This window comes from Colletotrichum siamense, assembly GCF_013390195.1.
Source record: "Colletotrichum siamense strain Cg363 chromosome Unknown KSG_Cg363_contig05, whole genome shotgun sequence".
Taxonomy (NCBI): domain Eukaryota; kingdom Fungi; phylum Ascomycota; class Sordariomycetes; order Glomerellales; family Glomerellaceae; genus Colletotrichum; species Colletotrichum siamense.
The window spans coordinates 2,555,280-2,569,364 of record NW_023501018.1 but is presented as its reverse complement, the minus strand read 5'-3'; the positions used below and the strand labels follow the sequence as shown (position 1 = coordinate 2,569,364).

The following is a 14,085-nucleotide window of genomic DNA, read 5'->3' as shown; positions in this document are numbered from 1 at the left end:
AAATCAAGCGAATCCCAGCCAGTGCCTCTTGTCGATTTACACACACTTGGACCATCATAAGCGCTTGGGGACTTTGGTGGTCATTCCTGCGCCTACCTTAGTCCGGCTCAAATCCCAGGGTCCTTTCTAGAAGTCTCAAGTCATTTCTAGGTTGGCAGCCAGCGCTGCACAGGACGAACTCAACATACCTTACCATTGCAGCACAGAGGCTGCAGCTCGGTGGTCTGCCTCGCTACCTGGTTGGCGTGTCCAATGTAGGTAGGCTGCAACGCAGCCTGCCGTACCCTTGCTCATTCTGCTCGTTGATGGTTGATGGGCGTTCGAAATGCCCGTCTGACGGTGAGGCCGTCAGCACAATGACGGTTGAGCCAGGTCCTATGGCCAACCCTCGGTGTGCCGTTACCGAGCCTGGATCGCTGCTGAGCGTCTTGAAGCCTTTTACCTGTGTAACGTGCATTATTAATAATTGACCCGCCTTCTGCAGCCATCCTCCCAGGACAGCACGTCTCCGGTCATTAGAAAAATTCGCCGCTAATTGTCTGTTGGAGGAAACAAGCGCGAAGCTTTTCTTCGGGGCGGCATCCGGTTCCCTACCCGCGCACCGCAACCACTGTCGAAAGGACGGCTTCGGCTTCGGGATAGAAGCATATGAAGATGGTCATTCCTTTCCTTCCCTCCCATACGAGTCAAGGTTGGGGCCGAGGACTTGACTTGTGGCGCCATGTCGCGAAGACACAATTTTGTGTTCCTGGCGGAAAGACAACCGCCGTTGCCGCCTTTCTCCATAACAACATGGCCTGATTCTACGAACATTAGCCGGCATCGCGAACCATCCAAGTGCTCTGGAGAAGCGAAGATGACTCCTTCATCCCCATCGAGGCTTGAACCCGGTTCGGGTTGCGAGCTACTCTCCGCTCCGTACTCGTCTCGCCGCAGAGCCCCGCGACACACGCTGCGGTTTCTCCGCGCTCATCTGGGGGAGGCATGAATGACCATATTATGCCGACAACCGCATCCCGTCCCGCCGCTGACCGCCGTCTTAATGAAACCAGGTCATCTTCGGGCCCTGTCTCGGCCTGCGCTAACGTCGGATCACCCACTCGGGGGACCCCACCGCCGTGCCACACGCCTGAACAAAGCCCTTTTTGTCCTTGGCCTTTTCGCCGACTCTCAGCGAGGTCGGAGAGCCGTTGGGTTCTGGTTGGCCCAGGTCTAACTTCACAAAGGCATTCAGCCGACAGTAATGGCTTGCGTCGCTCAGCCTCGGTTTGAAGTGGATAACCTCGAAACGCTGCGTCTGATCGGCCGCGGAGACGACGGTGCGAATTCCATGTTGCGCGGAGTACAGAGCGACCTTGACTACATTTCATCTGGCTAGCCAGCATGCCAACGGCTGGTAAGCTGAGTGGCTGGCTGGCGACCTGCCCATACTAAAAGAAGGACATCGACGAAGCAATTGGATCATGGTGGAAGGTGTTGCCGTCCCCAACCGTACTCTGTGCAGACCACTCTTTGGCATCTCCTGGCGCAGTTTCCTTACATCTCTGTCAACATCTCCGTCGCATGCAAGCTCCAGAGAGGCCCCGGCCACGAACGACTGGAAGCGCACGACGCATAGCTGTGTTCGCTGACTGCTGGGGAAGCCTATGCTGTGTGGCTCACGCCTGCATACTCAACGAGCAAACGAGCTGGCTGGCGGCGATTCACTTACACAGACGCGCCATTCGAAGTCGAACCTGGTTGGGCTGGATATCGTATGCCGCGAAAGGTGATGACGGACCGTTGCCGTTGACGTCGCTCTCGGAGTCTCTTCATTCTCCTGGTTGCACCGGTGTTATTGGCCGTCCTCGGCTTCATTCTGATCTCTGGCACCCACTGGATGTCCTAGTCCTTTCCGCCGCTACGTCTGTCGTTGTCTTTTTCATCGGCATCATACCTCTGAGCAATTCCAGGACAGTCAAAAGACAACGCCCGCCTGGCGCGGCATTCAAGAATTCACCTTGGCGGCAGTCGTACGGTTTGGTTGTTCAATTCTTTTCGTCATTAGCTTTTGTCGCGTGTCGTCTGTCTCCCACCGCCGGTTGAGTGTCTCGTCGCCAACTAATAGTACACATGAAAATCGCAATGACAAGGTGGTATAGAATAAGAAGCCCCCGCGCGCTGACCGACCTCGAACGATACACTAACCCCGGACGCAACCAGCTTCCCCGCCTCCTATCACGAGTTCAGGATGGCAGCGTGGCACTCAGTGCCGATGTTTGGCGTCTCGAGCGCCGTCCGGTTCTGAGGGCCCGGCTTCAGGTAGCAGTTGCCCGGCGCTTTGCCCTCCACGGCGCCTGATCTCGTCGTCCACAGAGGAATGAAGCTGACCCCTGCGCACGTCGCGTTGCCGTTGAAGCCGGCCTCGTATGAGCTAAAGGAAGCGCAGGCGTCCATGCAATTGTTGAAGTTGGCGGTGAAGAGCGACATCAACGGGGCGTTCGGGGCGTTGGAGTTGCAGAACATGGTGAAAGTCACCTTGTTGAAGACTGTCATACCTGTCAGAGGGGGGTCCTGCGAGACGTGGTCTCGGAGTTGAACTTACAGTCTGTGGTGTACGTCTGTCCCGTCGTCGTTTCGTCTTTGTTGGAGCAGTTGTTGGTGATGGAAGCGAACCCAGTAGCCGTCGCCGAAGAGCTCGCCGCCGTCACGGTCACCGTCGCAGATGGCTGTGTGCTAGCCGAAGCCTCGAGGGCCGCGAGTTTGTCGAGTGCATCATTCGCCCGGTTCGCCTCCACGCCAGTTCCTGCTGCCAGACCGATGACGGCCGCCGCCAACACCGCGATGATGATGGACAGGATGAAGACGAGGAACGTGCAGCCGCAGACGGTTTTCCTGCTCTTCTGCGGCGCGACAGACTCTCCAGGTGCGTGATACGTCGAACGATGGTCCGCGGTGCCGCCATATACCGACGGATCAACTGCCGTCGACGTGTAAGCTCCTCCGTATGTCGAGTCCTCTCTCTTGATCGGCGTGACAACTTGCGGTTGGGGCGAGGTGGGATAGGACTGAGCAGGAGGATGGTACACTTCGGGATATGCTTGATGAGGTGCCACCTCGGGGCCTTCGTCATAATGCTGAGGAGTCGACATCTTAGTACGGACAGTCTACACGTCTTGGCTCAGGGTTGAAGACTTTAGGAAACCAGAAGGCAGGAGAAGGGAGCCAAAAGACAGAATTAGATCGGCGACTTACCACTGGGGCCATTTTTATATACTCCGCTCTACTCATATAGCCCGCTCAAAAGACAGAGAGCAATAGAAGAAAGGCGAGGCGGTGCTTGTTGGCTGAAAGGATTGGCAAGTTGTGGGACGGGAGACATGAAGCTAGACCAACGAGAAGAACCGAAGGAGCAGCGGATGGGAAGACATTAAAGCCCAGGCTGCAGTAAAATCTGACAACTTGGTGCCCTCCCTCACCCCCGGCGGTGTTACCCATCCTTTGGGCTGATGGTCAACTTAGTATGTGGACAGCAAGGAGAGACAGTCGCTACGCCTAGCTTGCTACACTAGTCGAGGGGGCCAGCCCAGAGCGGGATCCAATCCATGATCGCCATCCATACACACACTCAGCGGGCGAAGTATTGCAGGGGGCATGCGGCAACGGGGGCCGAGACCAGCAGCAGCATCCATATCACCTTGCAGGCGTAGGTAGGTTTGATATGCTGGCTGCCTGGCTGGCTCTTTACCGATGTTGTCTTAGACGAGCTGAGCCGGGGTTGGACAGGGTGAGAAAAAAAGCTTGGTTAAGATGAACGGGCTGATCGTGCACGGCATGGTTTGTAAGGCCGGCGCTAAACATCCTTCTAATCTACGGTAGTACGGATAGCGTCCGTGGTGAGATTTTGAATGGTAGAAGCCTGGGACGCGCTTCGTTAACGACTTAGCCGCGAAGTAGGCAAATACGTGAGCGAGTCGTCCCAAACCAGCCACGAAAGCTTGTCATGGTTGTGCAATATGCCACTGCCAGGTCATAGTAGAATCTCCATCCAGAAAAGATGAGCATCACGACATCGTGTTGCTGGGCTGTCTAGCGCTGACCGGCTGCGGAAGGGGACCCATGTGCTAGGTATTCGTAGTGTACGATTCCGAAGTTGAGGACGGGTTGTGGGCCCCCTACCTTTGGCTCAGAGTCGTAGCAGTTGCGTGCCTATTGCAACCCTACCTATCCTTTCTGTCAGCCAGGTTCTTGGGGCGACAGTCTTTCTTTTGGACATTCCGTGGCCGCGGTGTTCAGGTGTGCTGAGGAAGAGTCCAAGATTAGACATGGGACGAAGGGAGAGGCGCCGTCTGCCTTGAGTGACTATGTTTGTTTCTGGCGCCGTTGTGGCGCACCCGCTATCGTTTTATCAGCAGCTTAAGCCCTTCCCGCTGCACGTTGTGGTGCACCAAGTGCCACGCTGCCGGCCCTACGATGTCTCGAGAACGCCTTGCCATGGAGGGCTGGTCGTGGAAATACCTTCTTCCTCCTCCCCTCGCTTCGTCCCGCCGGCAGAAGGCACAGAGTCATGTGGGTGGTGTGGTCGTCTCCGAAGGGACCTATCACAAACGGCGGTTCGTGGAAGGGTTGCCGCATTTGTCAGGTTCGTCTTGGCTGATGGAATCCTATCTCTCTCGTCTTCTTCAGCCCCTTCTCTGTCCCAGCAGGGGGGCGGAAAACAGGCAGGTCAGACGGGCTGAAGGATCAATAGAAAACCTCCCGGCAATCGTTAACCTACCAATGTACAAGACATCACCTCGTCGGTCCCGGCTCTTGACCGACATTTCCCAATAATCTGCAGATTTTCGACTTTTCTTTCTACTTGCGGGAGCAGCAAGAAGGCTCTGGCTATGAAAGGATGAAAAGATGGGCAATTCTTCCAGGATGACCCTGTGTGAGGAGGGCCAGCTTGGAGCTGGTCTGAGCTTCTAGCCCCCTGTTTCTGTTGTTACCTAGGTAGTCTCGCCAGACCCCGCAGCCCCCGCCAAATCGGCCAAGCCATTTGTGGCTTTACGAGGCGAAGCGTCCAATCAGTGTGCCTGGACCCCTGGAAATAGCATCTAGGCAGCACAGAATCCCGGGATTCAACACACCCTCTCCGATCGAGCTTTCTTTCACTGTAACCTGGCTCCACTGGAGATACCTTCCCCAATCCGAGCCTACGAATAGGCGCCAAGAGAAAGAAGTGGACGACAGGTCGTGAACAAGGGCAGAACCGCCGACTCGGCTGTCAGCCATCATGTTCATAAAGCCCACAGACTGTCTCGATGTGATTGTTGGACGTGCTCCCAGATGGAATCACCCCTCCGCTCCGTTGACTCGAGACTGGCGGCTTGATCGCATCTGAATTGCAATTTCTGACCGAAGAAAGAACCATGAGCATCACGTCGCCAACCTAGGTGTAGAAACCTCAGACGAAGTTTGATCATTTCATTTTTACCTTGGCGGAAGGGGTATTTGCCTAGTAAGCCTGTTCAGGCATCCAGTCTCTCACAAGTCGGGCAATGCGACCCTGGCTGCTTCGTGAAATGACCTCTGCTGCCTGCGTATAAGGGACGCTCACGAATGATACAAAGTCCTGCAATGCGCTCAATCTACTTTCGCCATTGCGTCTCCCTTACACCATCGGCTCACATCGCCCGCCGTAGTCACGTGCTTCTCAAGCACCATTTGGCAACTTGACGGTCGACGATGCAGAGAGCTCGTCTCATCTTTTGGGGCGCAGGGCTCCTTTCAATTGCCAATGCGCAGTCGACAGCCTCCATCACGGCGCCAGCCCGGTTCTTCTTCGTTTACGACTCTCATCCGACAGGCAGTCTCGAGGCCTCCGTCGTGAGCTATGACCCAACAGACACAACCTACCAGGTCGCTTGCCCTACCGCAAACGAAGCATGTCAGAATGAGGGATACTATCCGGTCAACATTACCCATCACCAAGGCTCTCTCTGGGCGGGGACGAACACGGCAACTGCAGGGACGACCAAGTTTTGGAGCTGCGATCTGGGTACCGGCAGCGACGATGTTCTTTCAGATCAATACGGATGGTGTTCGGTGGAGACCACCTCGGGCAGCTCTACAATGACGGGTGCGAGAAGCCCCGTCAATACGTGCTTCGTGGAGGCACGATCGGTCGTCGTGGCTATTACCGCTGGACTGGACAAATTGGGGGCTAACAAGGGAGGTGCGCGGGAGGCATCGTATCTGTTATCGGTGGAATCACAGGAGTGGAGGACGCAGACGTGCCAGCCTTTCAGCAGCCCGACGCCGACCGAGTCCTCGGAGCCGACGACCTCGCTGAGGAGTCCCACCGCAGGCGTCACGGACGGCACGTCGCTGCCGGCGGAGACAGCTTCCCGAACAGCGGTGCCGTCTGAATCGGCCCCACCTAGCGGGTCTAGCCGAACATTGACGAGAGTGGCTCTCGCGTTGATTATGAGTGCGGGTGTTGCTGCGGTGCTTCTTTGAGCCGTTACGAGGCATGTCTCGCAGCAACTGGACTGATGCTTACCCCGCGAAACTCGTCGAGGTTTCCGAGGAACGTGTCAACGACTGTGCGCTCAACAGGTGCATGTGAGCTTCGGGCCGGTCAAAGTCAGTGTCAGTCAGTCTTGGTTGACAGCTGGGTCGATAGGGCATGACACATTTCGGTCGAGATGGGAGGGAAGATTTTTGGTTACCCCGCGTGTTCGGTGCGTGGGCGAGAGTGTGTTCCTGGGCAGGGCCGTGTACGTACGTCCAGCAGCAGCAGCAGCGGTCATTGGCATTGCATTGGCAGCGAGCGACGCGGAGACGTTACTGGATCAGGGATTAAGCTTCATCGTGTTCCCTTCCCCAGTTTCATGGGCTCTTGAAACTATGCCGCCCGCCGCGCTTCGCTAGAGTTGACGAACGCGTATGCCCCCATTGGCAAATCTCAAATCATTTCGCAAGTGATGATTGGCCTGGAAACTCACACGGGCTGAGGGCAAGTGCCTGGTCGGGGGTGACGAAGGTAAAGTGTCCATCCACTGGCCTCGGATCTGGCTTGGAGTCTACCATTTCCGCAACCTACCTACGATGCAGTACAATGTGGTTAGCAAGGTTGCGAGACCGATTGGCATCCGCAAGGCAAGGACAGGTAGGTGGTCCAGGCGAAAGCTCTCGAGGTATCCGTAGGACGGACATGAAAGTGGCAGGGTGGTAAACCTCGGCTGCGATGACATGCACAAGTGAAAGCTGTTCAGGGCAAGGTTGCATGCGGTGTGGGCCTCGAACGCTGAGGTCAAGCGAGCGACGGCCTGCGAATGGCAAGAGATGGTGATGTGCAGCTTTCGGGGATTTTCTCACCCTGGACCATGAGGATGAGGCTTATGAAGGAGGACACCCAAGAGTGCGTCCAGTTGGGCGTCATCTGTCTCTTCTTTCATTCCTCTGACGGCATCTACATTACTTAAGGCACCTGAGGTAGGCACCTCGACTAAGTACCTATCTCAACCAAGTAAGGCACCTAAGGTACGGGCTCCATCCACTACTTACCTAAGGTACCTACCTAGGTAGGTAACCTGGAAGGCAGTGGGCTAACAGTGGCGTCTGATACTGGCGCAAGCAGGTCGCAGCTGCCCGACCTCACCTAGGTACCTTCCATACCTAGGTACCTACCTGGGCACCCAAGGTGAGCAGGAGCAGGAGCACGACCGGGAGAACCTTCAATCAATTCACTTTCCATTCCTGTCCACTTGGTTTTCCTAATTGCCCTTTTTTCTTTCTTTCTCTCCCACGCCCACTCACTCGCCTCACTCGCTCGCTGCACTCTCTGCTCTGCTCTGCTCTGCACCACCCGACCTCGACCGGGCCTCATCTTTGCTTATTCTCCCAGCTCCCGCCTCACCATCTGGCCACTCAACACGCGAGCTCGCCTTCGCCCAGTCCGGAGCCATTGGTCGGCCCACGACGTTGCCCCGAAGCCCAGCGTGAGCGATGCGACAAGCCATGTTTCCTCGGCCGCAAATTGAATAATGCACGGCGTACCACTCTCAGCGCCCGTCGGCAACCAGCCTTTCGTCTTGCTTTTCACATCTTGATCCTTTCTCCCAGCCTCTGCCCGCCTGCTCTGCTCTGCGCTGCCCTGCTCTGCGCTGCCCTGCTCTGCTCGACCACCACCTCGTCAACCACGACCGACAAACCATCGTCGTCCGCCGTCGTCACGACTTGCCATCGTCGGCGTAGCCCGCCTCAATTAGGCGACCTCATGTAACTTGATACCGAACGGCATCAACAAAGTCGACGCCAACGAAAAGACCTGTTCATCTTTCAACCTTTGGCCATTCGAGCTCCCGGCCGACCCCCCAGCTCCGGGGTCATCCACCGCCTCACGCTCGTTATCGTACCCGTATCCCCTGCGCTCCCTCCGTTCCCCCACCAATCCGCTGCTTCGTCCTATCTTTCTCAACCCCTCCCCGCCCATCCAAGCTCTATCGCAACTACCCGCCATGCCTACCTATCTCTGTCACGGCTTTCGTTGGGACCGCCGAAGTATTCGAGTTTTTGTCGTTGTGCAAAATATCGATGATGCCGCCCCGGAATGGATCATAGCGCCAAACTCTTCTCCCGCTATTCTCGAATCCTTCTACTCCCTCTTCGATTTTCTCCCCGAACCACCTCCCGAAGATACCGAAGCCCAACGAGAAAAGAAGAAGCGGAACAAGTCCAAGCCTCTCAAAGCTGGTGTTCTCAGGAACGAATATGATGTGCCACCCTCAACTGTGCCTCCCGAGGAGGACGATGTGTTGCAGAACAACTGGAGTGCCGTGAAGCTACTCGAAGAATACGACCCGACAGATTTGAGCTACGTCAGCCGCCCCTACGCCTACGTCGCCGACCATGTCGTGCGCATCGATTTGAGTAACTCAATCGCGGAGGAGATCATGCGCTATGAAGAGCGGTTGGGCGAGACAAAGGCCATGGCCAGCACCCCGAGTGATGAGTTTTACAAGGCCAAGAAGGGCTCGACATCGGGGAAAAAGGCAGGATGGTTTGAGAAGCTGAGGGATCAGCTGCAACGTGGTGAAGATATCCGATGGTATGTCGTGGTCTGTGGTGACGAGGTGCGCGACTTCCCCGAAGATATGGGTGCAGCCAAGGAGCAAGCGAGGGACGACGACCCACGGGATGCAGAAAGCGAGACTCCGAGGGGTCGCGACAGGAGTGCAGGCCCATCTTCGAGACCGGCAGCCTCGCCCAAGGAGTACATATCAAGCGTACCGGCCAGCCAATTCGCGTCGGCAATGTCCCCGCAGCAATTACAAGTCTCGCCAAAGGAGGCGGGACTGCCCTATGGCACCCTTTTCCAGCACCCCAACATGAACACGGGGGAAACGCCAGCACTATTACAAACGAAGCCATCTATGGACTTTAGGCCCAAGACGCCCAAGGGTGGTGGCTTCAGGAGGCTCTTTGGGAAAAAAGACGAGCCATGAAAGCCCTTAGTCTACGGAGCGCATCGGGGAAGGCTTGTTATCATGTGCGTGTAATCGTTGCATTTGCTGTTCTGGCCCGAACACCACGCAACATCGGCCTCATGATATCCCCAATTCTGGCCGAGCAAACTCTACGGAAGGGAGCATTATTACAAAGCGACGGCGAATAATAAAAGATTTGTTTACATTCAAAAGAAAATGATGGAAAGCTGCCATGATTTATTACCGCCTTGATCGTCGTCCTCCCTCAGTCCACTAACTGCAGCCGCAATGAGCGCCCCCTGCAACCCCAGCTTTCCGCGTTGCGATGGCAGGGGTTGGCTTGCTACGTCATTGGCCGAGGCCTCTCACCTGAGCTGTATGGCTGTTCCAGGTATTTTAGCAGGAACGCGCCCAGCTCGCTCCTTCGAGACACCAACATGGACTAAAGCCATCCCCAACGCCCATTTCTCCCATGCGATTGTGCGGCTACCTACACTGCTTGCGTCGTGCGAATTGGTGCACGAGTCGGCCAGCTGCAGCCTTTGCTGTTTCCATGGTTTAATTAACAGTTCCCCTCCGTCACGGACCGTGACCACCTTGCGTTCTCGCACACATCGATACGTATGATATCTCATCATGGCCCAATTCTCGAGGCTTCGCGTCCCTGACGCCTCCTCGAGGGCCGGCGAAACGTCGCCGTCGCCATCGGTCGCCCAAACAGCCGAATTCGACTTGGACAGCAATTTCGAGCTCGACGATACGGAAGGGGATTTGCAATTCCGTGAGGCAGAGCTCGGTGGAGGCCAGGCCTATGAGCTCAAGAGCTTGGTAAACCCAGCAGGAAAGAAGGACGATGGAGGCGAAGACGACCCGTTTTCTTCACGGAGACGGATGAGCAACAGCACCGTTTCAAGCTTTCAACTATATACCCCAGATGAGGAAAGCGCAGTTGTTCGCAAATTCGATAGACGGTTGGTTCTGTTCGTGGCGCTTCTGTTCATGCTGAGCTTTCTGGATCGGTCAAGTTTGTTTACCATTACAACACCTCTAGCCATGTTGATGCTAATGACATGTCGCACACAGATATTGGCAACGCGCGCATCGCAGGCATGGATGAGGATCTTCAATCGCAGCCGCCTTGGGATGGATGGTACGAATGGACGCTGACAGCCTTCTATATCGCGTACATCGCCTTCGAATGGATGTCGTTATTGTGGAAGCTTATTCCGGCGCATATATACGTCTCCATGATTGTCTTATCGTGGGGCTTGACCGCTGCGCTCCAGTCAGTCGCCGTGTCCTATCCAATGCTCATCTTTTTCCGCGTTCTACTGGGAATTGGAGAAGCAGGGTTCACTGGGATTCCGTTCTATTTGTCCTTCTTTTTCAAGAGGGAGGAACTTGCGTTCCGTACTGCTATCTTCATATCAGGTTCGTCTGACTCGACAACGCCCACCGCCTCAAGGCACTGACTATGTGTAGCTGCGCCGCTAGCGACAACCTTTGCGTCTTCACTGGCCTGGCTGATCATCAATTTCGCCGAATATGGCCCAATCGCTCCGTGGCGCCTACTTTTTCTAGTCGAGGGGTTCCCCTCCGTCCTGGTAGCTGTAGCTGCCTGGCACATTATCCCGGACACTCCGGAGACGGCACCGTATCTCACGGCACGAGAACGCAAAGTGGCACGACTCCGACTTCGACATCAGAAACCGCATCAGACACGTGGCGAAAAGAAGGCCCCTGGTCTGAAGCTTCGCGAAGTGGTTGTCATCCTCTGCGATCCAATGGCCTGGTTGACGGCTGCAATGTTCTTTCTAACCAACATGGCGTACTCTTCCCTGCCCGTGTTCCTGCCTAAGATTCTTCACGAGATGGGTCACTCCCGCTTGGAATCACAGGGGCTTAGTGTACCTCCTTATTTTCTGGCCTTCCTCTTTGTTTTGCTGACGGCACACTTATCCGACCGATTTCAGATTCGATCGGGCCCAATAATCTTCCACGCTCTCGCATCGGCGGCTGGATATGCCGCCTTGGCATTTTCAGAGCCATTCGGCCTGCCTCCGCCGCTGCGCTACCTGGCTGTGTATCCCGCTGCGATAGGATTCTTCAACGTGGTGACACTCACCATCGCATGGAGCATCAATAACCAGCCCTCCGAAAGTAGGCAAGGGGGTGGATTCGCCTTGATGCAATTCATTGGGCAATGTGGACCAATCGTGGGGACGAGGTTGTATCCGGATCGAGATGCACCCTTCTATGCGCCTGGCATGCGAACCTGCGCATGCGCGATGCTCGCTGTAGCTGTTCTCGCGCTCATCCTAAGATGTTACCTCGGCTTCTTGAACCGAAAGATAGACGCATCAACCGCAGACAGCGTTGATGTCGAAGAAGAACAAGGCCTCGTCGGTTCTGTTGGGCGTTCAAAGACAGTGAATGAAAACTTCAGATACATACTTTGATAGCCTGGAAAACATTATCATCGGACAATTGAGTTCCTGAGTAGGGGGTTTTATCTCTGCCGACATGATGTTAGAACGCGTCATTTAGGGTGCCAATGAAGATCAGCGCAGACGTTTCCACATCTGTGGACAGTTGCTACGCCTCATCCAAACTATTGGAGCCAAGGTCCCAAGTCGACATGAACACCCCGTGCACGGGCCAGTTACCAAGTTCAGACCTGCGTGAAGTGGCTTGATTAATCTAGCTATGAGCGCCAGGCGCGGCTAGCTACAAAGTAGTGTAGCTAATCCCTTACGTAAAAGTGGGATTTAGGCTAGGATTTAGGCCTTAAGCTTAGGCTTAGCTAACTACTATCTTATACCCCCTTTTTAGCTAACGTTTCTAATACTTTAAGTAAAGCTATTCCTATTTTAAAGTAGTAATTTAATTAATTATATAGTAGTTTTATATTATTCTTATTTCTATATATTATTCTTACTTTTCTATATTACTATTATTATTTTATTTTAATTTTAAAATACTTCTTAACCCCTTCTAGCTTTTATATAGCTAATTAATATTATAATTATTACTTAGGTTATTTCTATAAAAATAATTAAATAGTTATTTAGTATAGTTAATATTACTTTTTATTTTTAACTTAAATTAAATCTCTAAGCTAATAACTTAGAGGTTTACTATTTAAAACCTCCTTATAGAGTTAATTTTTAACTTAAATAAGTCTAAAAACTATTTACTTTAGTCTAATTTTAGATTTTATATTTTAAGTAATTTTCTCTTATTAAAAGCAGTAATTCTTAAGTAGTTAATTAGCTTTATAAAACTTTATTATTATTCCTCTAATCTATTAATTAAATTTAGTTAAGTATTAAATATAATAGTTTATAATTAATAATACTTTAAAGATTAATCTTTTTATAATATTTTTAAAACCTAGTTAATTAATCTTTTACTCTTTTAAACTTTAAACTTATATTAATTTTATTTAAATCTAAAATTAATTAACTTTTTATTAGTTAAACTTAATATAGTTATAACTTAGGGAAATACTAACTAAGATATCTAACTTAATAATAAACTTATAACTTAGTAAAGTTAAAATCTTTAATTACCTTCTAAGCTTTTATTATTAAATAACTTCTTATATAGAAGATTTTTATAGTTAGTAATTTAACTATTAAAAAGAGCAAATTAAGGTAATTAAAATAATATAAAGTCTAACTATAAAAGTTAATTAGTTAGTAAGATATAAGGGAATAAAGTTATTATATATAAAAGAAATAAATAAATAGAAAAAACTTAATTAAGATTAATTCCTAAAATATTATCTTTAGATTAGGACTTATTATTAGTTATAAGTAGTTTTAATAAACTTAGTATTCTAATAAAGTTATAATACTTCTCTACTACTAATAGTTTAGTAAAGCTATTAGTAACTATCTTATAAGTTAAGATATAATTAATCTTAAAGTTTTTATTACTAATATTATTAATAATCTAGTAATACTTAATCTTAATATAGCGTAGTTTAAGCGACTATTTACCTAATAAATAATTATTAAAAGTATTTATAAAATCTATATATATTTAGAGGGGTAATTAAATAGAGATATTTATCCCTTAGAAGAGATCTATAATATATAGTAAAGCTTTCTTTCTAAGTATTAGATTTATCTACTTAGCTTTATAAGTTAATATAGCTATAAATAATTATAATATTAATTTCTAAGTAATTAATACTCCTCTATATATAACTATATAACTAGCTATTAACTTACTTATTCTTTTATAATTAGATTAACTAATATTATAGAAGGCTAATAATTTAAAGTTATTAATAGAGTAACTTAAGCTACTAAAGCAGAGTACTAGTTATTATAAACTATAAAGATATCTCTATATTAATCTTAATAGTTTATTATACTTTTTAGAGGTATATTATTAATCTCTAGTAGCTTTACTTATAGGTATTATAATATCTAGTTATATACTATTTATAATCTACTATAACTTACTTAGATTACTTTAATATTTATATATCTTAATAAGCGTTTTATATTATTCTATAATCTTTAGTAACTAAGTATTACTAGGGGGGTAAGGTATTTAGTTATATCTAGTAATACCCTTCTCTATTAGTATATTATTAATATATTTAGCCTATAAAATC

General features: G+C 50.6%; 4 protein-coding genes across 4 annotated transcripts; 3 read left to right on the top strand and 1 right to left on the bottom strand.

Moving 5' to 3' along the window:
- Positions 1 to 2,217: 2,217 nt before the first annotated feature.
- On the bottom strand, positions 2,218 to 3,131 carry CGCS363_v008262 (uncharacterized protein; the record flags this gene model as incomplete). Its single annotated transcript, XM_036640111.1, has 2 exons — positions 2,218 to 2,528; positions 2,585 to 3,131. 2 exons carry the CDS (start codon positions 3,129 to 3,131, stop codon positions 2,218 to 2,220), a joined length of 858 nt encoding a protein of 285 aa, XP_036494976.1.
- Positions 3,132 to 5,709: 2,578 nt separating this feature from the next.
- On the top strand, positions 5,710 to 6,483 carry CGCS363_v008261 (uncharacterized protein; the record flags this gene model as incomplete). Its single annotated transcript, XM_036640110.1, has 1 exon — positions 5,710 to 6,483. One exon carries the CDS (start codon positions 5,710 to 5,712, stop codon positions 6,481 to 6,483), a length of 774 nt encoding a protein of 257 aa, XP_036494979.1.
- A 2,003-nt stretch (positions 6,484 to 8,486) lies between these two features.
- On the top strand, positions 8,487 to 9,473 carry CGCS363_v008260 (uncharacterized protein; the record flags this gene model as incomplete). The annotated part of the gene is made up of 1 exon (XM_036640109.1): positions 8,487 to 9,473. One exon carries the CDS (start codon positions 8,487 to 8,489, stop codon positions 9,471 to 9,473), a length of 987 nt encoding a protein of 328 aa, XP_036494978.1.
- Positions 9,474 to 10,091: 618 nt separating this feature from the next.
- On the top strand, positions 10,092 to 11,914 carry prlL-19 (MFS transporter prlL; the record flags this gene model as incomplete). Its single annotated transcript, XM_036640108.1, has 3 exons — positions 10,092 to 10,479; positions 10,539 to 10,886; positions 10,938 to 11,914. The coding sequence occupies 3 exons, from the start codon at positions 10,092 to 10,094 to the stop codon at positions 11,912 to 11,914; spliced, it is 1,713 nt and encodes a 570-aa protein (XP_036494254.1).
- Positions 11,915 to 14,085: the final 2,171 nt, after the last annotated feature.